This window comes from Squalius cephalus (genome assembly GCF_949319135.1).
Source record: "Squalius cephalus genome assembly, chromosome: 20".
Lineage (NCBI taxonomy): Eukaryota > Metazoa > Chordata > Actinopteri > Cypriniformes > Leuciscidae > Squalius > Squalius cephalus.
In genome coordinates, this window is record NC_137141.1 from 30,789,633 (window position 1) to 30,816,439 (window position 26,807).

The 26,807-nt window shown below is 38.3% G+C and overlaps 1 protein-coding gene and 1 long non-coding RNA gene across 4 annotated transcripts in view; one reads left to right on the forward strand and one right to left on the reverse strand.

Moving 5' to 3' along the window:
* Positions 1-40: 40 nt before the first annotated feature.
* On the forward strand, positions 41-25,353 carry atg2b (autophagy related 2B). 3 transcript variants are annotated; one of them, XM_079852499.1, is made up of 43 exons: positions 41-296; positions 1,047-1,236; positions 3,161-3,323; positions 4,287-4,439; positions 4,558-4,660; positions 4,760-4,922; positions 5,108-5,287; positions 5,678-5,774; positions 5,892-6,065; positions 6,194-6,345; positions 7,185-7,296; positions 7,388-7,631; positions 8,239-8,395; positions 8,488-8,580; positions 8,813-9,001; positions 9,100-9,373; positions 9,998-10,106; positions 10,219-10,423; positions 10,677-10,819; positions 10,933-11,090; positions 11,282-11,454; positions 11,542-11,692; positions 11,949-12,148; positions 12,735-12,815; positions 13,029-13,135; positions 13,374-13,466; positions 13,545-13,615; positions 13,699-13,775; positions 13,862-14,032; positions 14,216-14,348; positions 15,193-15,395; positions 15,548-15,777; positions 15,878-15,995; positions 16,937-17,128; positions 17,222-17,323; positions 18,130-18,208; positions 18,510-18,723; positions 19,003-19,072; positions 19,576-19,658; positions 19,762-19,883; positions 20,032-20,186; positions 20,901-21,050; positions 23,413-25,353. In XM_079852499.1, the coding sequence occupies exons 2-43, from the start codon at positions 1,075-1,077 to the stop codon at positions 23,641-23,643; spliced, it is 6,237 nt and encodes a 2,078-aa protein (XP_079708625.1). In that variant the 5' UTR covers positions 41-296; positions 1,047-1,074; the 3' UTR covers positions 23,644-25,353. The 3 variants fall into 3 exon arrangements, with proteins under 3 accessions (XP_079708625.1, XP_079708626.1, XP_079708627.1); XM_079852500.1 differs by having other exon boundaries at positions 11,545-11,692; XM_079852501.1 differs by having other exon boundaries at positions 163-296; positions 8,813-8,992.
* Positions 25,210-26,807, reverse strand: part of LOC307147627 — a 1,783-nt gene continuing 185 nt past the window's right edge. The window contains exons 1-3 of the long non-coding RNA XR_013819341.1: positions 26,349-26,807; positions 25,703-25,908; positions 25,210-25,602 (exon numbers count right to left, since the gene is read on the reverse strand). The exon at positions 26,349-26,807 is cut by the window's right edge and continues 185 nt beyond it. This is a non-coding gene — a long non-coding RNA (uncharacterized lncRNA). The remainder of the gene's footprint in view (positions 25,603-25,702; positions 25,909-26,348) is intronic.

Sequence of the window (26,807 nt, forward strand, 5' to 3'; positions counted from 1 at the left end):
GATGCTCGTGAACACATCGCGCGCATGGAGCGGCGCGCGAGAGTGCGCAGTCACGAGCGTGTTTGTAAACACCATCTTAGCCTTATAAGCAGACAAACAGAGATGCTGCTCTATCACGACCTGACTTATAATGCGCCTGAAGACTGCCATCTCCAGTTGAATATACATAATATTAACGAGCGATGCATCAGCCGAAGAGACAAAGTTGAATGAAGGTATAAAGGATTGTGTTTAGCCAGCATGCTAGTTCACCCTAAGCCAAGGAACAACGGTTAATCAGCTATTTTATAATACAGGTGAGTTATTTTTCTCTGACAGTCTTATTTTGAATGACCACTGTACATACGAACAAACGGTTTTTGCTGTTGTGCAGTGTGTCTCCGTGATTTGGCATTGTTAGCTGCAAAAAACAAACTCACCAACCTTATTGCGCAAGCACTGGCGGTCACTATACTGTATATGTGGATATATGGGGTCAGACAGAAACGTTAGGCATGCCAGACAAATAAATATAACCGCAAGTCATTAAAAATGAGCTCATCTTCATCACCACATTTTCTGATGTTGTTCTGAAGGCATTGAGTAGCTAAATGCCTGTGAATTGATAGGTTTTCTAGGAATCCCAGGCTTTAACAGTCCTTTGCATCAGTGTATTGAATTACTAGTTCTACAGTTGTAATTTGTTCAGACAGCCACATCATTCGGATGTCTTCATTAGTCATCTAGAATCAGAACATGTATTTATACTGAATCATTGACATCAACAACCCTTCACTGAATGATTGTGTGGGTGTGTGTTTTCAGCAAAGCAATGTCAAAGTCACCGAGAATGAAGATAACTTATCAATTCCATGAGAATGTTTTTAGACTTGCTTGTGTGTATTATTTATTTCACAAACTGTCTGTCTTTTAGCATGTTATGTTTAACTGTTCCAGCTTAATACAAACTACGCCACCAAACCACACTATCCACTGCAGTTCACACTACAGTAAAACGCTCTCAAGTCTGTGGTATTTAACACTTTGGATGTCCTAATGTGTTTCAGTACTCACTGAAGCCAAGAGCTGGTCAAGATGCCTTGGCCTTTTTCTGAGTCCATTAAGAAGCGGGCCTGCAGGTACCTGCTACATCGATATCTGGGAAATTTCCTCCAGGAGAAGCTCAGTTTGGACCAGCTTAGTCTGGACCTCTATCAAGGCACGGGTTCACTCGCTCAAGTGCCGCTCGACAAATGGGTACGTTTTCTACTTCTGTGCTGTTTACCCCTATTTGATTCCATACAGAACAAACTCCATGAAATCAGCCTCAATGTTGGGAGGCTGTAAATACATAAAAAAAACAACATTTTTTATCTTTTTTTTTTTTTTTAATCGATGGGACTAGATTGTTTATACCTGTTGCTGAATAGGCCTTTCCAGGATGATCCAGCAACATATTCTTTTTGTCGAAATCATTGATCATTGAAGCATGTTTTATTAGATTGTGCTGTGTTTAACTTTGTGAGGAACACTTTGTAAGACATTTTTAACAAAGATAATAAACCAAATATAGTTTCCCAACCCTCTACGGACACACTGAAGCGCGATTGTCTAGTAATTGTTTTTATTTTACTCGCCAGACTTTTTACATGGAATGCAAGAACAATGGAAATGAAAAACTTTATAATATAATAAATATAATGTATTATACCATGGTCTGGGTGAATACTCGATTCTGATTGGCTACAGGGTGTCCATTAAAAAGTGATAGAGGACACCTAGTAAATAAACCATCAGGCGTAACCAGGGAAACCAAGTTATTGTTTGTAAAAACTTTAGATTTTGATTGTAAAACTAATTAAAATATAAACTAATGTTTTAAAAATGTGTTATTTAACAAGTGTAAAGATGAAAAACCGCACTCTCAGGTTATATTTTCATAAATTTATTATTGATGGCTTAGGCCGAAACGCGTCTGTGAGGACATAGTAATAATACATTTATGAAAATATAACCTGAGAGTGCGGTTTTTCATCTTTATTTTTGATAAACGTTTTTATTACTCGCACCCATAAATTATTTTGTGAGTTGAGCGCGCCTGCTCTTAATATTATTTAACAAGTGACCATGGTATAAGCGGGTTAATGCCCTTCGAGGTGTCCATTGTCAGGTATTAATGGACTTTGGCGGAGGCAACCGTCCGACGCTGACAATGGACACCTTGTCGGGCATTAACCCTTACATAAATTATAAATATAAAATATGAATTTCAAACATTATTAAAGAACATTATAAAAGTAAACCGTATAATAAAATGACAAATAATCACACTACAAGCAATAGCACAAAATAAACAATAGAACAAAGACACACATTAAATAAATACATCTAACAGTAGTTAGATACAGATTAGGTAAAGTACAGAAATTTAATAAAATAATCAAATGTAAAACGTCACTGCCATAGACTAAACTGTATAAATTAAATATAGATGAATCCTTATTTAAAGTTACAAAAGTTGTTGAGTCAAGAGCAGCGAGTTATTTTATTGCATTTAGTCTTTTGTTGCTTGTTTAACATTAAAAAGCAGCAGGAATATTAGGCTGCTGTCACTTTAAGACAATGTGCAGATCCAATATATTAATACTGGATATAGGATACTCGCAAAGATAGGAATTTTGTCATAATGTTTGTGTGAAATTGTCCATCCATGCACAAGAAGACATAAAAGAACTCAGTATTCGTGTGCTGTCAGACTCTGCTTTTTGGGCGCGCTTCAAATGTACCGAATTGAGTTCCCTTTCGTGTCTTCTTGCGCTTTAATATTTAAATTGGCAAGGCTTAAAACACATGCAAGTGATCAACTTTCATGACGATGCAGCACTGGCCCGATCGGTTGTTTTAGGGTTTTTATCAAAAATAGATTTTTAAAAACCTGATAGTTTGCCATACAATGTTTTCGCCATGAAAATAGCCAAAGATATAGAATAGACATGAGCAGATAAGTTGAACACATGATTAAACTTCTGAAATTTGCTATATCTTATCTGAGTGTAGCACCAAGGGAACATTAAGAGTGGTTTACATAGTAATATTTTATACCTAACCCCCCAAAAACCATCAAAAAGGATGTTAATCCGCAGTTTATCTTCTGTGACTTTCATGTCTCGTGCTTCTTCAGTCCCTGAATGAGATCCTGGAGTCTGTGGATGCACCATTTGAGGTGAGTGAGGGCTTCATCCAGGCCATTTGTCTCACTGTGCCATGGGCCTCACTGCTCCAGGACAACTGTGCACTGGAAGTGAGAGGTTTGGAGATGGTGTTCAGGCCAAGACCTCGAATGGGTAGGAAACATCTTTCAAATCGCTTTCTCTTTAGATGATAATCTTGAATAATGCTTTGATTGCAATGCTATATGCATTCTACAATTCTGTTTTGTAAAGTTTATTCTTATTTGTGAAATCTTCACAATTGCGATTAATCGCATCCAAAATAAAAGTTTGTTTATATAATATATGTATGTTTACTGTGTATCATTATTTTGTATATATAAATACACACACCTGCATGTATAAGAAAAATTTGTTATTTATATATAAAATATTTATATATCATATAAATTATGTTTAAATATATACAGTATATACATGCAAATATTTCTTAAATGTATACATGCATATGTGTGTATTTATATATACAAAATAATCATACACAGTACACACACATATATTATGTAAACACAAACTTTTATTTTGGATACGATTAATCAATGCCCAGCACAAATTTAATAGTTTATTGTTTAATATGTTTCATATTGTATACTATTTCTGTCTAATGATCTATTATTCTAGTAGTTTTAATAAAAAAAAATTATATACCAGTAATACTATACTTTTCTATAATGATTTTTCTCTCGCAAGTCCATTTTTAATATAAAGTTGATGTAAGAGAAGTACTGACAGATCATTTATTTTGTATTTAGATGTATGTCTGAGTGAAACAGATTATTGAAAAAAAAAAAGTGTTGGGTAGGGACTTGGTTCTATCTCATAGTTGTTGATTAGATGGAAGCAGATCTGAATCCAAGCTCACAGGCGATTGGAGGAAAGGGGCATTTATACAGACAAAATTATTAGAGTAGTCTGGTACATTATGAGAGTCATTTCCCTGGAAGACCCAATTATTTTGATTAAAAAGTACGAGGTCAATTAATTTTAAATGAAACATATGCATGAATGAATTGTGAAGTGAATTTCCATTTTATGACTACTTTAATGTTGTGTATGCCCATTGTAAATCTTTTTTAGCATCCGGCATGGAGCCCATGTGCTGGTCCAGCTTCATGACCAGCAGTATGCAGCTGGCCAAAGAGTGTCTAAGCCAAAGACTCACTGATGACCAGGGAGAGAGCTTCCAACCTCTGGAGGGTCTGGAAAAGTTTGCCGAGACTATTGAGACGGGTATGCCTCTTCCCGTATATCATAAAATCTAATTTGTTTTGTTTTGTTTTGTATAAAGCTGGAATATATTTAGTCTGATTCCCTCTCAATGACGGAACGTTTCCCTGTTCTCTCTTAGTGTTGAGAAGAGTCAAGGTCACTTTTGTGGACACCGTCCTGCGGATGGAACACATTCCTGAAAATTCTAAAACTGGCATTGCCCTCGAACTCCGAATCAATAAGTAAGTTCTAGAGCTGTAACTAAATATTTTCAACACAACAACATGATATGTTTACATATGAATCATCGCCATGCTGTCTGTACATTTTGTGATATTTAGAATGATTTACTGTGATGAGAGCGTGGAGGAGGGCTCCAGTGTCAATATCCATCAGCCTACTACATTTGCACATAAAAACCTCACTCTGGACGGAGCCTCTGTGTTCTGGGATGAGTTTTCAGAGTCGGCACGTGCCGGCCCCAAATCATCGCCCACTCAAACAGTGAGTTTATCTGTTCTGCTGTAATAAAACAATCATCTTTACCCAGGTTGTGGTGCAACCTAAGCCTAATTTAACCCTATTAACCCCTTAACCTTAAGTACATTAACTTCAAGTGAGTTTTTTTGTAACTATTTACCAGTACAATTCCAAAGCCATCTAAGACAAATGTTCTTTATACATTTAAGGATACTGAACCCAAACTTTCACCAAGTTGGAATCCAAAAATCATCTGTGAGCCTCACCCTCAGTTCCCAGAGCCCGTGTCTTCCAGTACACCATTCGAGCCAGTGCAGGTGTGCTGCCTTAGTGGGAAACTGGAGCTGTCCGTGGTTCTGAAGCAAAATGAGGCTATGCCAGGAGCTAAGGTGGGTCGATGCAGTATAACGTACAGTTAATGTACACTAATTTGAATGTTAGCTTGTTATAAAGGTACTGCACAGATTAGCTGCCTTTGTCGCAATGGTCATTCCTTGAGTGAATGTGTTCCACTACATTTGACAACTAAAAAGTATTCAAATGCTTTATAAAACAATAGAAATGTTGTTTAAAATGAAAAGCATAACACACTTCTTTTTGTGTCCATCAAGTGGTATTTATTTAAATAAATACCACTTGGTGTGATGTTTTATTATCTAATTAATTTACATTGATGCATTTTTAGCTGTCTTAAGTGTATTTCTGAATGGACAGAGAAGTCCAAATAAAGGCATAATTAATTTTTTAATAGTAAGATTTAATGGCTGGTCTTTTCACAGTTGCATATTGACGGACAGTTTGATTCTCTAATCATGCTGCTCTCACCACAACAAGTCCACCTCTTACTAGACATGTTTGGGGTCTTCTCCAGCTCAGGTGACACTTTTTTAAAATCATTTTTTATTCATGATTCGACCATGTGTCCCTCTTTGAATAAAGTGAGTGATAAATGGTTTCCGCTGAATGTGAATGACTTTTCATATTGGAATACAGCCGGGCAGGAGTGGTCTGCAATAGGAAAGGACAGGAAAAGTCGGCCCATGCAGCAGGAGGATGAGTATCGCCTCCACATGGAGCTCAACCGCTGCCTGAAGAAAGACACCATAACAGGTGCCACTGACCAGGACCTGTTTGAAAGCCAGACTACCAGAACGGTGTCCAGCAGAGGTTAGTTTAGCACATCACATCTTTTACTTCTTAGTACATCTAGAACTTCTTAGTTCTTCTGCTTTTGCAGAATGTCTACATATCTCTAACTACATATTTAATTAATCTCTTTCTTATTGGTCGGACAGAGGATGTCTTTTTCTCCATGGCTGATATGGACATGTCTCACAGCCTATCATCTCTACCTCCTCTTGGGGATCCACCCACGGTGGATCTAGATTTGTCTGTAAATAGCAACTACTCCACCTCCCTGGGGGATTCGCCATCGGGAAATGTAACTGTAAGTCTCGGCTTTTGAACTCAGTGATGCATAAATGGTATTAAATGATAGATTGTGCCACTATTCATTCATTAAATGATAGATTGTGTCATTCATTCTATGACACTAGTGGCACCTACCGGAATTACAAAAGTACAGCATATTTTGCAAACACCCCTTTCGTGTGTCACGCATCCCACATCTCAAATATCACAAATACATATTAGGAATACTTTAGCTGTGTTGCAATGGGTCTTGAGTAAGCATTTAAGTAGGCTAACCCTAAGAGAACGTGAGCTTCTCACTTATAATAAGCAATGCACTGAGTGCATTTTTTGACATGATGCGCCAGAACTATTTGAGGCTGTCTTCACTAGACATGTCAAAGTAAAACATATAAACTGGAACATATGTCTTGTAGAACAGGCGAATGATGATGTTGTATTAAAGCGTACATTGTCACTTTGATGTGATCATGACCTGTCTAATATTTGAAGGTCTAGCCTAAATGCAACAAATTTTGGCTTTCACTCCTGTACCCAAAGCTGTATGTCTTTTCCCATGTAATGCGTCAACCATGGTCCCACATCAGTAAACACCCTTTGGCTCAGCCTGCTACAATAGCAATGCCCCACTTGGTTGAGTTGGTTGAGCTGGAAAGAGATTGACGGATCTGCTCTTAATGTTTAGATGATGCCTGGAGGCTCAGTGTTGACAATTTTTGAGAGAGATAAACCCATGAATGTCATACTAATAGCAGTCAATGAACAATAAACTGGATTAAGAGAATGTCAATTCTCAAAAATCGTACATACTTTAAGATATTGCAAATGTAAAACATTTATTGACACATTCCCTAGACGGTGTGGGATGAGTACATGGATGTTCCTAGACAAAAGGAGAAACAGACAAATGAGACACCACAACTTTCCAGAGATTCTCAGCTTACCCACAAGTTGCTACGGCAGACATGTGAGTCCCATCATCACCTTTATAATTTATGTTAATTGTTAACCCATATGACTATCTTTAATCAATTATATACCCTATGTGTGATCTCTAGCTCATCCATCTAAAGGCCACTGTGATGAGTCCAGGCCTGAGCTGGTTCTCAGGCTGACAGTGGGCAATCTCTGCCTGTCTGTCCTCCATATCGACCCCCTCCCACCTCCAAACTCCTCCCGCAGCCATCTTGCACCAATGGCTTCTGAGTTTTTCCGTATTCTGACTGTAAATCAACTCCCTGCTGGTGGTTTCCTCCAATTACGAACCATCTTTGATGAAGCCTGTCCACATGATCATCTCAGGTAAGCTTTCACTTCTTAACCTTTTAAATTTGTTTTTATTATATGTTGATTAATAATGTATTTGACAAACAAACATAGAATTAAAAATGTTGTTCAAATCTATCTGTTTAGTTGAACTTCACTTTTTTTTTTATTAGAGCTTTTTTTTTTTAAATACAGCTTTTGTGGATGGCAATATCCCAACCCCTTTAGAATACTATAAGAATGGTTGCTTATTATTTTGTTATCAGCCTTCTTGCAATTATCAATAATTGGATAATCTTGGATGGCTGACATTGCATGTGAGTTCACAAAAAAGATGAGGTGGGACAGCGATAACTTTGCATTCAGTCTTTAATGTCCTCAATGCACACCATTTACTGGGAAAACTGAAATTTTTAATGGGTCTAGAGGAAATTTATATCTGTGGGTCATCACCATAACAATCAAAGCAAAAGATAAAGTCATGTATCCTAAAATAAACATGTATAAAGATAACAAGAAAGGACCCAAGACAGAGCCTTGTGGAACTCCCTACTTAACCTTTGCTTATGCTTTAGAGAGTATGTGTTTTAAGGTGCCACTAAAGATAGCAGCAAATTTTAAATGCATTTTTCTTCATCTTCAGGTTCATTGGTCAGGGATTAAAGGTGACATACGAGCACTGCCAAGGCTCCAGTGTACGTACGCTGAACACGGATCTCTCTCTGAGTCAGGTGGAGGTTTTGGAATGCCTGTACTCCACTGACAGCCACACTACAAAGAGTGGAGCCCATTACACAGAGGTATTTTTTTGTCTGTTAACAAATATTGTATGTGCACAGAATAGTTATTTTATATAATAACAATGATTTTTTTCTTCTGTGTCAAACATTAGCTTCTTACGTTTGACGTCCCAGCCAGTAGTGAGTCTCCCCCTCCTACATGCCTACATTTACACTACAAACTAACAGAACGCAGAGGCCCGCAGGTAACTGCCTGAAATATTGCAACAACTTCTTTAGAAGTGTTGATAGAGTATTTCTTCATACTAAAGTAAATGACCACACGATTATGTCCTTGACTAGTCCATCTATATGATATTTTATTAATTACATTAATTGTTAGATTTTTTTTTTTTACTCTTTATATTTAAAATTAATCACAAATCTAGTCACTTGCAGACAGTAAACATGGTCCCAATTTTTTATTTTTATTACCAGGGTGGCCAGGTACGCCTGAGTACTGTACCCCGTAAGGCAGAATTGCAGGTGGAGCTGGGTAAAGTGCGATCAGAGTGTGACGTCAGCATTGTGGACAGGCTCAACTCTCTACTCCAGCCTCAGAAACTGGTTACAACGGAGATGATGGCATCTCACATGTACACCTCCTACAATAAACATGTCAGTCTGGTGAGAAACATTAACAACTATCTCCCTCTACTTAATTTACTTTCTTTTACTTTTATATCACTTTGAATCTTATTGTGGTTGTGTGTTTTCCTCACAAGCACAAAGCCTTCGCAGAGGTCTTCCTGGATGATAGTCGCACCCCAGCGCACTGCCACGTGTCTGTGTCAATAAATGCACCTCTACTGGTACTAGTGGTACGGTTTCCAATCCCAGACCTGCGCTCGGATCAGGAAAGGGGCCCCTGGTTTAAGAAGTCCCTGCAGAAAGAGCTGCTTCAGCTGGAGCTGGAGGATCTGGAGCTCAAGACGGAGTTCACTGGAGGAAACTCATCAGAGCAGAACAAGATGGAGCTCACTTTCAAAGAGCTCAGCGGTACTAATTTACAAACAGATTCACCCTGATCATGCCATAAAAATGATCTTGCAGCTTTGCATTTTTGAGTGAATTCTGAAAGTAATCAATAGATGAGGAAATGAGGAATGAATTCAAATGTTCCTCTACGGTCGTCCCCCACATACAGGATACAGAGACACTTTTTATAGACATGCTTCACTTCTTCTTTTCTAAAAAGAATAAACCATATTTTATGTCTGCTAGACTTGCTTTTCCTGAAGGTTATATATGCTTCCTTGTTTTTGTTGTTGTTGTCTAACATGCACTTTGCAGTGTAATGGCACCAATAGATGCCTGGGAGAAAATGGCAATTTAGTATAAAAAAATCAAGAGAGGACAAAAACAATTCAAATAGTAATTAAAATATTAATAAATATGCCAGTATTACAATTATGTCATCTCTGCTGGCTAGATTTGTGCACAATCTAATGATGTAAATCAATGGGAGAATTTTACATTTCTTAGAGTATGAAAGAAATTGGAGATATGATAATGCAATACAAAACCTCATAACATAATATCCAAAGAATATTAGATTGGTGGTGTAGTTTTTTTTTTTTTTTTTACACATTTAATCACACAATGTGTTTTTTGTTACACTAGGGTCATTTCAAAAAGATAAAGATCACCCTGCAGCCAGGTTCTTACGAGTAGCTAACACCATGGAGGAGGACATGACATCGTCCGACTGTGGCAAATTCGACTGGCCCAGGTAGGCTGTGCTCTGTGTATCCTGTTTTGTTTATAGTCATTCTGTGTATCTTTACAGATAAAATTCATCTAGATACAGAAACTGAAATATTTTCTGCTCCATACCCATTCAGAGTGGTTTTGAAGGTGAACCCCAAGGCTGTGCGCTCCATCTTAGAGCGTGTAACAGCTGAGGAAGAGGAGGAAGAAGCAGACGGTCACTCACAGGAGGAAGAGGAGGAAGAAGGAGCCGCCCACTCCTTGAAGGATGTGTGTGATTTTGGCAAACCCGAGCCATCCCCTTTCTCCTCACGACGTGTCATGTATGAGAATGAGGAGGTATGAAGATTTTTATTTTCTCTCTGAAATTAAGTTTTAAATTGATTTGTTGATTATTTTAATTTCTAATTATTTTTCTTTTTGGCAAATTATTTATAAATATAATATAATGTGATAAATATAAAAGCAATTTTTGCCCGGTGTTAAGAAAAATACATACACCCATTTTGGATCAACTGCCCACATAGATTTAAATTAATTAGTAATTATCTGTTATTATTAATAATGGATAATAACTTTGTGCCTCATGCAGATGGTCATCCCAGGAGACGTGGTGGAGATGACAGAATTCCAAGATAAAACCATGAGCAACTCCCGCTACATCCTTGAGCTGTTTTTCCCTAACGTGCAGCTCTCTTTGCCCAATAATGACTTTTATGAGAAACTACACAACAGGTAATTATTATTAATGCATGAAGAAAATTACAGCTTTGTCTTCTAAATCTACATCCTCAAACTTCTCGTGAGTTCCAGCTACCATGTGCTCTATTTTCTTTTTTTTCTACCAGGATTAATAACGACCTGCTTTTATGGGAACCCACCGCTCCATCTCCAGTCGAGACAGTGGAGAACATCCCGTATGGTGTGGGTCTGTCTGTAGCCAGTCAACTCATCAACACGTACAGTAAAGACAGCTTCAGTCAGTTTAGATCTACTGGCCCTGAGGGTAAAGAGCATTTCCCCTTCTGCTCACTTGAATATTTAATGTCAGACTAGAAAAAGCATTTACATGCTTTTTGGTACGATTTCCAGCACGTATTCTTGGAAAGATGTTGTTTTCAGGTAATCATTTCATCTGACATCATGTGTCTGTTGGTCTTTTTGTTCTGGATTTTTTTTCCCATTATGTGTGTGAAGAGGAAGAGAGTGGTTCTGAGGAAGAGATCCTGCAGTATTACACCCCCGCTGAACTGGGCTATAGGAACAGAAGGAAGAAGAGGAGTAAGATCCAGCCTAAGAACTCTCAGAGCCTCTTTTCCATCGTCCTGTCTGTTAACCACGGCCTACTGGCTCTGCAAACACACCTAAAGGTATTACATACACATCTCGAAGATCGTGCTTTAATATTGACTCATTATATAGTCGTGGCTTTATGTAATATATGCCAATGCTTCCAGCAGGATGATAATAGTGTGTTACAAAAAAAACACGGTGAATTCTGGATGGAGGTGAAAAACGGGACGTTGTTTGGCGTGACTCAACACGAAGGCTACAAAGACCAGCATTATGTCTGCTTCCACACGTCTCAGGCCTGCCTCTATCACCACGGTAAACAAGAAAAGTTGTTTGCATTCTTTTACCTGTTATTTTTCAGTTAAGTTATATAATGGTCTATAGAGATTTCTGGTACATTATCGTTTTTTTGTGTAAACAGAAATATATGTTTCTATTTAATTGTATTTTAGTGCTGCTTATTTGTATGATAATATTTTTATCTCGTTAAAATATCAAATATCTCATATTTAGGATTAATAAGTATGTATGATGAATTTTTTTCTTCATCATTGTGTATCTAATTGGTCAGGCACTGTGGACGGGGATGCCCCGGAGTGGAGTGTTAATCTGCCCTGCAGGACGCGTCCTCATTGGCTGGAGCCTGTTATGTATGCAACTGAATCGGCCTCAGAGAGGGCGTCTCCGTCAGAAGGGCTCAGTCTGGAGCCCCACAGCATGCTGTCTGTCGCTGTTAAAATCTCCTCCCACAACACTGAGCGCAATGTCAAGGTAACACATAACTGGATTAGACAAATGCTGTTTAAAATTTCAACACAAATTACTGTTTAAAAGTTTGGGGTCAGTAAGAATGTTTTTTTTTTTCTTTTAAAGAAATTAATACTTTTGTTCAAGGCGCACTAAATTGACCAATACTGACTCCTAAAGACTTTTTCTTACATTGTTACAAAACAAAATCCTATTTCAAATAAATGCTGTTGTTTTGAACTTTCTATTCATCAAAAAATCCTGTAAAAATATTAAGCAGCACTACTGTTTTCAATATTGTTAATAATAATAAATGTTTCCTGAGGATCAAATCAGTATATTAGAATGATTTCTGAAGGATCATGTGACACTGATGACTTTAGTAATGGCTGCTGAAAATTCAGCTTAGACATCACAGGAATAAATAGAAAAGTTATTTGTAATTTTTATACTATTTCATAATATTACTGTTTTTGCTTTATTTTTTATCAAATAAATGCAGCCTTGGTGAAAACTTTTTAAAAAGTCTTAACAACCCCAAACTTTTCTGAGCTATTTGTGTTTTTAAACGTGTATCTGGATCTGTCTGCATGTCTTTCTGTATGTTCAGGAGTTTCTCATAGCCATTGGCATGAGGGGAGTCACGCTGGAGCACAGAGTGGTGCCTTCAAGTCTGGGCTGGTATGACCAGGTAATAATAATATAATAATAATAATAATATGTACAAAACCTCATGCAAATCACCTGAATTAAAAGCGCCTATGGGCCTTGGAATTGTGGATTGCATCTTAAAATGTTCTAGTGATGAATGAGTTGTTGACTTATTAACAATCTTATTCATTTCTGACTAAGACTGTCGTTAATTTATCTGTGCCAAACCTTATTGGTTATCTTTCCACTGTAGATAGTCGACTTTTTAAATGTGTCCGATGAGCCGGTGCTTGGCTACACGCCCCCTTCATCTGTGTCCACCCTCCACCTGCATCTATGGAGCTGCTCCCTGGATTATAGGTGATACGTCTAGCTAGATTCTATCACTATCTTTTCCAATACATCTATCCAGTATTTAAAGGGAAAACGGTGCTTCCCAAAACTGTTTGGACGCTTACAATGGATGAATTTCATTGCGTTTCATTCAAGCAAACAAATGAGGATCAGGTTTCAATCCTCATAATCTGCACAGAATGTATTTATTGTGCTTTTCTATTAAAAGAGCATTTGGATCTAAGCAGCAGTTTTCTCTCTCTAGACCTTTGTATTTACCCGTGAGATCTCTGCTGACGGTGGAGACCTTTAGCATCTCCAGCAGTGTGTCTTTAGATCACTCTTCCTCCAGTTTAAGGTAAAAACTAACATTGTCTATAACTGAACATTTCCTAGTTACTTTTTTTCTAATCGCTTATGATTTCTTCCCTTATAGAATAATTTTAGATGAAGCTGTATTGTTTCTTTCTGACAAAGTCAACGCTGTGTCTGTTAATCTGGCACGAGGTGAGGAGTTATACACGTTTGTGCGGTTTCAGAATATGTCTGCAAAGCGCTCTGGCTTAATTTTCTTATTTGTATGTTTTCAGACTATGTGCAGGTGGTTGATATGGGGACCCTGGAACTGAGGATCACTGCAGTCAAACCAGGAGCAGATGGCAAAATGGTGAGTCCTGTTAAAACAAAGAGTTGTCTACCCTCTAATGCAGAATGTTCCAATGACTTTATCTTGTGTCAATCATGTCTCTGTAGACGGAGCCGAGGTTTGAGCTGCGTTGCTCAAGTGATGTTATTCACATCCGCACCTGTTCAGACTCCTGTGCTGCTCTTATGAACCTTATTCAGTACATAGCCAGCTACGGAGATCTGCTGCCCCCTTCTGGAATGGAGGCCAAACGCAGAAGCACTAAACAACGGGTGAAGGTCTGTTCAATTGAAAATCTGACTTAACATGTCGACAATGACACATTCCATCATGCTTAATATTTAAAATCAAACTATCAAAGTAATTATTATCAGACAACCTTATACATTTTTTAAAAGTTGATGAGTAGTAGTTAGCTCATTTGAGCTATTGTCATGATGAACATGTTTAATGTTCTCCAGACTGAAGCAGTGAGCCGCCCACCAGCTCCGGCACCTCTTCTTCCTGAAGCGGAGCAGCAGATTCTTCAGGATCTGATGAGTGATGCTATGGAAGAGACAGACAGCCTGCAGGGCCATATGCTGCAACAGAACGGTCAGACTCTACTCTACTTTCTCTACATTCTAGCACTTATTTTAAAACCATACATTAAACAACATTCGCCATCCAATGTTACTAATATATAATCTGACTTATTTCTGAGTGAAACAGGAAATTCAGTGATAAAAATGTATGGCGGAGCTTGATAATATCAATCAGTAATTGATTGGATTGTTAAAAGTTTCCGTTATGTAGCAGAATGTGTTTAACGTCAGTAACGTCAGCTGAAAAAGAAAGTCGTATCATAGGTGGACCGGGTTATGTTTTAATCAGGGAATTTTTATCTTTGGAATTACATGCCAGTGAATCAGTTAGACTACGTTCACACTCAGTTTTTGGTATCGACAACCGCATTTACAGGTGTGAGGCTGTTTAAACAGCAATTTACAGAAGCCTCTCAAATGAACGTGCAACAGGAGTCAAGCCCGTATTCTCTTACGAGTAACCATAACCAATCACTGTCACGACCAAAGTATGGTGATGTCCATAATAACTGAAAACTCTTATCACTTTTAATATGTCCAATCGAGCCTCGAGTTCATCCGTCAAATCTTCATTAACCGACGGCAGCGTTTATATCTAAGTGGAGCATTTGAGTCGTGTCACTCGAACACAAAACTGACAGGATCAGCTCCGGTGGAGAACAGTGACTGCATCTAAAACCTTCAGATGACTCCATTGCTACAAGTTTCCTAAAGCAAAGCCACACACAAAAAATTGCAACACACAGTAGACATGTTTGTGCAGCGATGAGCAAATCTCTCGCACTGTATATTCAAAATATTAATAAATACTAAAATAACACGGCTCGCGTTGATTCTGTCTGTCTTTCGTGTAGGTATCAACGAAGACCATTCAAATGATCATGAGCCACCCCGTTCTGATCTCTTCCTCTTCCCTGATGAGAGTGGAAACCTGGGGCAGGACCCGAGCCCCACGTACCCAACCCTGCACTCGCCCCTCATCTCTCCTCCTGCCCCCCCTGTGCTCCACGACTCCGATGACTTCTGCATTCTCGACACGCCGGGCTCCAGAATAGAGGTGAGATCTTCATTTCATACATATTTCAGGCAGAGAAGCATTGAAATAGCTTTGCATGAAGAACTGAACATTTTTGGGTGAACTGTTCTTTAAAATAGAGATCTTAATTCGTGTATGCATTACTTGATCAAAGTGTTTTGTCTGTCTGTCAGGAACGGGATGAGGAGCCTGTGGTAAAGAAGCTAACCTCTGAACCTATCCTGGTGAAGGAAGAACATTTCGGTGTCCCCCTGGAGGGCAGCACTTTGAATAGGGGGCCGCTTCATTTTCCTGTGCCGGAAATCAGATACCTGGTCAAAGAGATCTCTGTCGTGTGGCATCTCTATGGAGGAAAGGACTTCGGCGGTGGCGCACTGTCCTCATCACCAGTTCGCAGTCAAGGGTACATTTTTGGAGTTGGGCCACTCTTGATTCAAAATCATGCTTCATATAAAATCTGTGTGTTATAAGTGTGTATTCAGAGAGTATGTTTGTGTGTGTAGGTGCACTCCTCACAGTTCTCCGTCACAGACTCCTGTAAGACAGGTGAGAAGAGGCTCTCGTGCTGGAGGAGGATGGGGCAGAAACCATGATGTTCTGATGGAGATTCAGCTCAGTAAGGTCAGAGAAACACATGAATATTTTGATCATCTGCCTGCTTAATATATGAACATGAATATAATGCTTAATATATGAAAATAAAACATTTTATAATTTTAATCATCTGTCTGCCAATCTGACAATATATATATATATCGCTGTTATTTTAGTTTTATTCATATATTATTATAGTTTTTATTAATATTTTGACTTTGCTTTTTTATATTTTTTTTATAATTGTATGTGCCTTTGTCATTTTTGTAGTTTTTGTTTTAATTTTTTAAAGTTATTTTGTTTTATTTTAGTTAGTAATTTTAGTACTTCAACTTAAACTGAATGAACATTTGTAATTGTTGCCTTGGCATCTAACTGAATTTTTAGTATTTTATTTCAGTTAACGAAATGTTTTTAGTAGTTTTTATATTTGTTTTAGTTAAGTTTAACTGCTTTAAAAACAGCAGCGTTCCCACCTCGCTACTGAGAAATGTCATGTAGCAACTTAATCAAGTCAGTCGATGGGCAGCGCTGACAAAAAGTTTCTGTGAACGTGTAAGTTTCCATCTGAGCGTGAGTGTGTGTTTGTACAGTATGCCTGTGTTGATTGTAGAGAGAGAGAGAGTGGGAGAAAGAAAGCTTTCAATAGAAAATAAAAGGTAATTTACTGGGAAAAACATATAAATTAGTTATTTTTATCCTGTTGTTTGTTATATTTGTTTGCTTGGTCAGTGTCTTTGCGGATTATGGCTGTTGTAGGCTTAAATAATTTGGCGACGTGATATGGAACTGTAAAGTGGTGAACAGACCTGGAACTACTTCATAGCTGTGCGTTTACTGGAAAATAATTGCACACCTTTAGTTAGAACGTTCGTCAACCAATCAGAATCAAGCATTTGACATTCCTGTGGTATAACCAGTATTAAACCATCTAATAATACTCTATGATTCTTCATGTCTTATATTAGGTGCGGTTCCAGCATGAGGTGTATCCTCAGACGGCTCCAGAGGCAGGCGTTTTGACGGAGCAGCCGGTGTCCAGACAGGTGTTCTCAGTGCAGGATCTGGAGATACGAGACAGGCTGGCCTCTTCCATGATGAACAAGTTCCTCTACCTGTACTCCAGCAAAGAGATGCCCAGGAAAGCTCACTCCAACATGGTACAATCAAATACACACAGACAGATAATGATCTAATATGTTTCTAAAATATCAAATGATATGGTCTGAGCATGTGCTGTCTGTGTATATCAGTTGACCATCAGAGCCCTACACGTGTGTCCGGAAGCTGGACAGGGACCTCAGGAGTGCTGTCTACGTGTGTCACTAATGCCTCTCCGTCTGAACATTGATCAGGTACAGAACAAAACTGTTAAAAAATATGATTTGAGGAGAGGAGAGTTGATGAACAGTGTAGTTCAGACTGGTGACTAAGGGTGTGTTCACACTTGGCATGTTCGGTTGGATTAAAACAAACCCTGGTCCGATTGCTCTGTTACTGCAGTTCATTTAAATAATTGTGAACGCTGCCATCTGAACCCTGAAAGATGGGTCTCGGCCCGCTTCCAAACGAACTCTGGTATGGTTCGACTGAAATTTGAATGCGACATGGACCAAAGACATGTAAAGGAACCAAAAACAGCACATGATGTCACAAGATGTGACCCTAGAAAAGACAGACGGCTCAATCATACCTGTTTTTTCTCATCATAGTCGTGATGTTGCCCAACACAGTTCTTCGTTTGTGTGAGTGACGGAGGGATTCCTGACGCTGTTTTGACTCCTTTACACATTTTATAAGCTCTTCACGAGTTCTCAGCTGGTCAAAATACCATTATACGTAGGCTACGCACATTCAACGAGAGCATTTAGCCCAGAACACAGCATTGTTTTGGATGTTCGTTAAGTTCCGTGGCGAAAAATCCGTGATAAAAGCCGATCAATCAGGTGGTGAACATACCCCTGCTTTAGGTTTAGGTTCAGTATCTTCGGTACTCTTAAGTTCGGTGGTAAAATGCCAATTTGAATGCCAAGCGGACCAAGACTAAATACATTTTTTGGGGGTCCGGACCAAATGAACCAAGCGAACTGAACTACAACTGTGAACACACCTTAAATGTCAGGGATCCCTCTCATTTTCATCACTTTTTTTTGTTGTACAGGATGCGTTGTTCTTCCTGAAGAACTTCTTCACCAGTCTGGCAGCAGACGTTGAAATGTTTTCCCCACCAGAGACGGAAGGTAACAATCAATATGCAAAATATAAACTCTGTGGACCTTGGAAACATTAACTCTGTTCCAAATCCTGTGAGTGAGCTGCCTATCTAGACATCATTTTTAGGCAATGTAGGCTCACTCAAGTCAAAAAGATGTCTATGCTGCATTCACGCCACATCGTAATTACTACCCAGGACGTTTAACTTAGAAATTTTGTATTTAAAAAAAAGTAGACATTAAGGCAGCTCTCTAGATCTTGCAACATCTATTCTGCTCTGCAAGCAATTGTTTCATCTATGTGACTATTTATTGATTTGTTTTGTAGCATTCTGTGTGTCAATGAAGAAGCCTTCTGGCCCTGAAGTTTCCTGCAGTTTTTCCAAGTACAACGGTGCAGCGGCTCAAGACCCTGCACCCATCATCTCAGTGCCAACACAAAGCCGTGCCAGTCCAAGCCTCGTCCGCACCTGCAGCCAAGACAGCACTGCTGAGACAGACACTGCCTCCACATCTTTCACTGACCAGCCCATATTCTTCAGGTGTGTGAGAGGAAGCAGTATTCATAACCACCTACAACAGGGGTGTCCAATCCTACTCCGGGAGGGCTACTGTCCTCTAGAATTTAGGCTCTGCTTCAGATGTGTTTAATTAGGGCTAGAAATAAACTCCCTCCAGAAGCAGGATTGGACACCCCTGATCTACAACACTGTGTTCATCTACATTAAACATTCACCCCCAAAATCATTAAACAAGTTGTTCAGGTATGAGTTAATCAATAACTACAAACCAGAATTTATTTTGCTCATGTCGTTTTCCAGAGAGTTCCGATTCACTTCAGAGGTGCCAATTCGATTAGACTACCATGGAAAACACATGGCCATGGAGCAGGTGAGCTATCTACAAAATCCTGTTTTTCAAAAATATGTTTTTCACATACAGACGACAACATTGTCGAAACGATCCACGTTCACGTGGATCTGCAAAAACGACTAAAACGCTGTATTATTTATGCCAGGCCAATAGTTGGCAAATCCACTTTGTAAAGAAACACTACACGTACTACACTACACTCAACACGTAATACGCATGTGCATGACGTCACCGTTTTCACAAATTCACACTTTTGTAATTTACATGGAGACGATAACAATATTGTTTTCAGAAACTTGCACTTTGAAACCCGTTTTGAACCCCCCCCCCATCAGTCAAACAACAGATCTGCACTGCTTGTTGTAATAAATGGTATTTTCATCTAAATATAAAGCCATGGTCAAGTAACAATATTTAGCTTCAGAACAAGCTTGCAGATTTCATTTGTTCTTAGTAAATAAACTATGAGAAAATTGTAATGTATGATATAATGCTTATTAATAAGCATTCTTATTTTACAGGGCACATTTGCTGGTATTGTGATTGGGCTGACACAACTGAACTGCTCAGAGCTTAAATTACGACGCCTGTGTTACAGACAAGGGTAAGAAAGAAAAAAGTAGTATTTAAAAAAAAGTATTTATTATTTTACCTAACAAATCTATTTGAGCCTGTTTATTCAAGATGATTTTTTTTTTTTTCTCCAGATTATTGGGTGTGGACAAACTCTTTTCATATGCCATTAATGAGTGGCTGAATGACATAAAGAAGAACCAGTTGCCGGGGCTTCTGGGAGGCGTGGGACCCATTCATTCCTTGGTGCAGCTAGGTTAGCACAACACATTCACACATGCATTATTCCATCTGCAAGTACTATCAACTAAATATTGATATTGATGTCTCTAACTATGTAAATAAAGTTGTCTAATGAGGGGCTCTCAGTGTTAAGCAGTGTTTCCTCTTTGTTTGACCTATAGTTCAGGGTTTTAGGGATCTAGTTTGGCTGCCCATTGAGCAGTACCGTAAGGATGGAAGAATAGTGCGTGGCTTCCAGCGGGGCACCGCTTCCTTCGGGACATCCACCGCAATGGCCGCTCTGGAGCTCACCAATCGGATGGTGCGAACAATACAGGTATACTCTGATTTGTGTTACTTCTTTTTAGTGTGTGACTTTTTGGGGCGACTGTGACAGTGCGTGAATGTTTTCAACATAGATATATTAAAGGAGAACTCCGGTCAATTTTAACATTGAGCTAATTTTTTTGTACATTTGGAGTGCTGTCAATACAGAGAACAACGACAAAAATCGGTGTACCTTTGTTTACATCCTGTTTTTCGGTTGAAGTCCAAAGTAGTCGATTGCAGAGTTCACACGCATAGGTTTAATACCTATGATCATGCGCGTGAACTCGGCAATCGACTACTTTGGACTTCAACCGAAAAACAGGATGTAAACAAAGGTATTTGCGCTGGCTTAAATAACATCATTTTTATACATATCTTTCACATCTACTGCAGTCAGACTCACTCGTGTTCACTCAGAAGGAATCACTCACATTTTCTGTGCACTTGTAATGACACATCAAGGATGTTAAGAGGCTAAAAGCAGGTTTAGTACTTGCCCCATTGAAGTCAACAGGGTGCAAATTTTAAAAATAGAATAACTCGGTGTAGGCAACACCGATTTTTGTCGTTGTTCTCTGTATTGACAGCACTCCAAATGTACAAAAGAATGAGCTCAATATTAAAATTGACCGGAGTTCTCCTTTAATCGTACTGATCACATTAAACTTAATTCGCTCCACTTATCCGTATATATTAATGACTTGTGATCTGTTTTGTGTAGGCGGCTGCTGAAACGGCTTATGACATGGTGTCTCCAGTGCCAGATGAGAAAGAATGCAAAAAGATTAAACGGTACTCGCATTACTGTCTGGCCCATCAGCCAGTGGACCTCAGAGAGGGGGTGGCCAAGGCATACAGCGTGGTAAAAGAGGTATGAGCAATTTGTACCCTTATTTGGCTCATAATATACATTTTTGCCCCTTTACACTTAATCTTAGCTAGTTAATATGAAATCACAGATGACTGATTTTCTTAATGCACATTCCCAATTGCACAATTCATCAGCATTTTTAAAGGGGACATATCATGCTAAATCCACTTTTTTAGCCCTTAAATGCATTTTGTTGTATATTTGGAGTGTTTAGAAGTACAGAAAAGTTGAAATTATTCTCTTCAGGTGCTTCGTTGATATCTTTATATTCTGTTTTGGCCTTATTTTTCAACCTGTTCCGATTTTTCTGTTATCTATGACGTTTTGTGAACTATTACGTCACAGTATTTGCAGCGGAACTGCCAAATAAGGACATTGACTTCCAGCCCAACACTTCGAGCAATCCGCCATTTTTATTTCTCGCTGGAATTTTGTAGTCCAAGCTAAAAGATGCAGAAGTTACGAGAGGGTAAGTTAAAATGTTCGGTTGTTGGATGTAGTAACCCACACGCTTCATTACACCGTCTAATGTAGATGAACTGCCGCGCTTGTTTAACTGAAAGAACGAGCAGAGATAGAGAGACCCGGTTGCGCGCACGCACTCTCTCTCTCTTCGGAGCCAGGCGAAAATGTAAACAAGACACCGTCTCCAATCTAGACGCTGTCTTGCTCTCTCTCCCTCGCACATATTAATCAAAATAAATCGACACGGTGGTAAAAGGTCGGAAGACCAAAGTTTCATGTGTAAATACAGTAACACACCATTGCGATACATCCATATGAAGACGTTGTTCTGCAGGTTCGTCGTCTTCATTTTCATCTCGCTCCGGCTCCGACTCTGGCTCGAACATGTAAGGCTGGCTGGACAAGTCTTCCGTTGTGACATTTTGTTAATAACGTGTGAATAAAAAGTTTCTGTTGCCGCTAGATAATCGTATCTCTGCTATCAAACTACAAAAATGGCCGAACGGGGTGGAGTTGAACCGAGTGTCACCCCTGCATCCTGGAGAGGGGGCGGGGTATGAAGTGTCTCAATTGTATTTAAAGAGACCACACCAAAACGAGTTGCTCTCAGACGCACATCAGAAAAGGGGTAGAAAAGGGGCCTGTGGAGCTATAATAATGAGGAATTCAGACCCAAGCATTGCAGTTCCGCTTTATATAGACTACAAATGTATGATTTATATGTAAAAAGGAATGATTTAAAAGCATGATATGTCTCCTTTAAGAATAGCCCTCTGAAATGGAAATACATTGGTTGTTATTGCCACTTCATCTTGAGTTTTTAATGGATATTTAACCCAAAATTGATGTAGTCATCCACATGTCTTTAAAACATAAATGAACATAATTTTAATGAAACCTGAGAGATTTCTGTCCCTTCATTGAAAGTCCATTTCACCAAACCTTTAAAGCTTCAGTCGCTTTATATGATGAACAGATTTAATCTAGGCTTTTATTCACATATAACATAGATCAACGCATATTCATTGAGAACAAATATGGTGAACAAAATCTCAAACATGCTTGCTTTACATGTGAGAACCAATGAGGTTTGTGTATATGTGAATAAAAGCCTAAATTAAATCTGTCCATCCGATAAAGTGTCCTTTTTTAGAAGACGGTGAGTAAACCGCTCGATTAAAATGGAATACTTTATGAACTTTTTGAAGCATCAACGTGAGTAAATTACTACAGAATATTCATTTTTGGGTGAACTGTCTCTTTAAGAGTGGCTGACATGAGGTACATACTGGTTTGTTTATTAGGGGTGTAACGATACCATCATGTCACGATTCGATACATATCACGATATGATATTATTGCAATTTCTCCAAGACATTTGGTAAAAGGTTAACAAAAAAATGTACTGTTGATTTAAAATAATACATATTTGATATCACATTGTGGGTGTAAATGAATAGGCTTGGTCTTGGTGCTGGTAACCCAATGCACAGGACAATAGTGACACCAGAATAAAAATATTCATGATTCTGAAGCTGAAAATACAGAATTGTTTTAGACGAATATGCTTACACTCTGTCACTGACTAGATACATTTAAAATAATGTAGTCCACTTTTTACTGGTAACATAAGACATCTGGCATTATCAGGACCCACAAATATTCCCCTATTGCATTGTTATACATTTATATTCAACATTAAACTACTATATATAATGTAGTACTAACACTAAAACTCTAATTCTTTCCTCACACAGACATTTTTATTTGGGGTGAACTATACACAATACATATTGTCACTATCCAAGATACATATTGTTGCATTTTTGTATTGCGATATATTGTGTTATACCCCTAATGTTGATATAAACCGTTCCTGCGCACTGTGTGTTTGCAGGGCATTACCGACACAGCCCTGACCATTTATGACACCGCGACCCGTGAGCATGAGCAGAGGGGAATGACGGGCGCTGTGGGCGGAGTCCTGCGCCAGCTTCCTCCAGCTGTTGTTAAACCTCTCATCGTTGCCACAGAAGCAACGTCCAATGTGCTGGGAGGCATGAGGAACCAGATCCACCCAGATGCACGTCAGGAAGAGTCCCAGAAATGGCGCTTGGGTGAAGACTGAGCTCTGTTCTGCTGATATTCATACTGGCCTATCAGCCTAGAATGTGTGTGCTGGCTTTGATGTATTGGTGTGTTAATGCCTGTAAAGATCATATAAGACCAGTTTTTCTTTTTTGCTGCTTATGCGTTTTTAAAACGGTCTGGGCGACAGACAACTAGAGGCCGTGTAGCACAAGTCTAATCCCCAAATGAAGAATCAGAGGAAGACTGGAGCTTTATTCTCAACAGCATTTGTGCTTGACATTTAATGTAAGTGGAGCCCGCGAGCCGCAGAACTGGAGACGCACAGCTCCCGCTGGAGTAGATCTAACTAGATTTGTCGCTTCTCAGCCCCCTATCAAACGTCCTTGTAGTGCCTTCATGTCATAGTTTATTAATATCATATGTTCATCTGTTTTATGAATGAGATGGTGTAGTGACTTGTGGGGAACGAGATTTCTGTGCCATGGGTTTTCACGTCATTCAATTTTGAACATGTCTACTACAACTGCATTCAAGTAATTTAAAATATGGCTCGTGTTGCTTACGTCATGACGTGTTATGTTGGACGCAAGGGACGACGAAAAGTCAGGGTCATATTTCACCCCAAAATCAAAAGAAAAAAAGTAGCATTGTGCATAAAGACAATGAAGACTATTTCAGGGCCATTTCTTTTTTTTAGATTATTTTAATATCCACACACATTTTTATTACTGTAATTTGAATGAGAAAAGGAAGTATTCCTTACGTTAAAAAATAAATCATAAATTACAAATACTGTTATAATGTATAATTCAGTCTTTTTCACATAAAGAATCGAGAATTAAAGTATTGTGCCTAATTTTCTGAAAATAATATCTGTGTCCTAAAATAGTTTTGTTTATTTTTTTGCAAAATGTATATATTTTTCATTTTATTCTTTTGAATTTGGGGTGAGACTGCCATTTCTTCAAGATCTAAACATGAAGATACTCAAGGTATTGTAAACTATCAAAAGGGCAAAAAGGAGCCACCTGGTAGCATCCTCCTTTTTACTCCTAAAACAATAATTATCACTTACCTAACCACACTTTTAACTATTTAGATGGAAGAGAGTGACTCTTATTTGCACCGCATTGATTTCTATGGCTTAAGTAACACAATATGGTGTAGTGTTTCTCTTTACAGATACCGTGTTAGAAACTAGTCTTCAAACATGTGGAATGTTTTGCTGTTATTATTTACCACTTTGCACTTTGTATTTAAGTGATCCCAGAAAATTACACCCCTTCTGTTTTTCGTTTTGAATGAAGCTGTCGAGACAGCGTCTGCTTGAGTGACATTCCCTAAGCATCCGCGTCAAAAGAAGTCTTATGAAATGAACCTTTCTTTAGATAGACACGTTCTCTCTATAGTTTACCTTATTGTAGAAACTGTCAAATAGACAAGAATTTGAAATCTTTGTTCTTCATGAATATCAATATCTTAGTTTGACAGGTTTTTTTTTATTTTTATTATTATTATTATCTCCCTGACATCATTGCTGTTGTGTGAGTAAATGCTAGTTTGGTAAGTCACAAAATTGATAAATGACAGCTAATTTTAGCTTCATAATCCAAACACTTGATAATATTTATTGTACTTTTTTTTCCTTTAAGTGGTGATATTTCTTGTACATAGCTGTACAGGTCACTTCCCCAATTTATACAAAAGCATGTATAATCAAGAAAGGGAAATAAATTATTTAATGTCATCTTGTTTATGGTGTCTTTTTTGTGCAACTTTACATCCCTTGCCAGAAAATTGTCCAACAAATAACAGCTTTCTTTGAGGACTGACAACAATATATTTGTTTTAGAATCCATCTTTTCTAGTGTTTTCCATTGGATGGTGTTGAGTTAATAATGCCGCTGAGATCACTCGCTCACGTTTCCTTCTGTGTGAAGCTCCTGTCTGTGGCTCTGCATGCTTTAGACTATGGGTTGTGTTGACCAACGAAACACTAAAGATGGTAGGATATGGAGAAAGTCAGGTATGTTTACAATGATTTTTACTGATGTGAGCATAAAGCAAGTGGGTGCTTTGTTATTATAAACACTCACCAGCCACTTTATTAGGTACATCTTGCTAGTACTGGGTTGGACACCCTTTTGCCTTCAGAACTGCCTTAATTCTTCGTGGAATAGAGTCAACGAAGTGCTGAAAACATTCCTCTGAGATTTTGGTCCATGATAGCATCACGCAGTTGGCAGTGGGCAGATTGAAAACGACCACGGTATTTGCCAGGTTGATTTTCTGGGTTCTTACCCTACAATATAAACATTACATAAATAACACCACAATTTAAATGACAAAAAAATTGTTGGTCACAGTTTATATTATGTGCTTAAGTATGTACTAACATAAAATACAAACAAGTCTAAGGATTTACTGTGTACTACTACAGTAACATGTGGCAGGATCACGTTAATAGTTCTTAAGTTCCAGCAAACAGTTTGAGATTGAGAACAAGTTTTATATTACCAAGATGATTTTACTAACCAGCAAGGCAAGGTGATTTATATTGTACATTTAAAACACAATGGTAATTAAAATGCTTTACACAAAGTGAATAATAAATCAAAGATCATATTTCACTTCACAGAACTGTTTGAGACATCTCAAAACTTGAGAATTAGTCTAAGCTGCAAAAAAAAAAAAAAAAAAAAAAAAAAAAATTACAACCATTATTTCATTATAGTCTGTTACTTAAGTCAAGGGATCCAAAACTCTGTCGTCTGAAATCTGATAATCACTTTTGAGATGCTGAAAAACAAAAAACAAATTTGTAGCTCATAAAAGTGCGATGCCAGATGACAGTGCCATATGGAGGGCTGTACAAAAACATTCTGTACATGAAAGATCAGCGACAGCGTTAGTCAACAGATGGCAGTCTGAGACAACCAAAATAATGCATGACAGACTCAGAACAGTTGACATGAGCCAAAATTAAGAGTTGAAAACAAGTTATAATCTATAGACAGGATCTGTGGCATGTTTATTACCACAGAAAATAACTTTGACTTAACGTTTAAAAGAATTAAATTAAATTCAATTAAAATCTATTTGTATAGCACTTTTCACAATACACAATACGCTTGTTTCAAAGCAGCTTTACAGAAAGTGCATTTCAGAAATGTACATAGAAAAATACAGTTAGTTAATCAA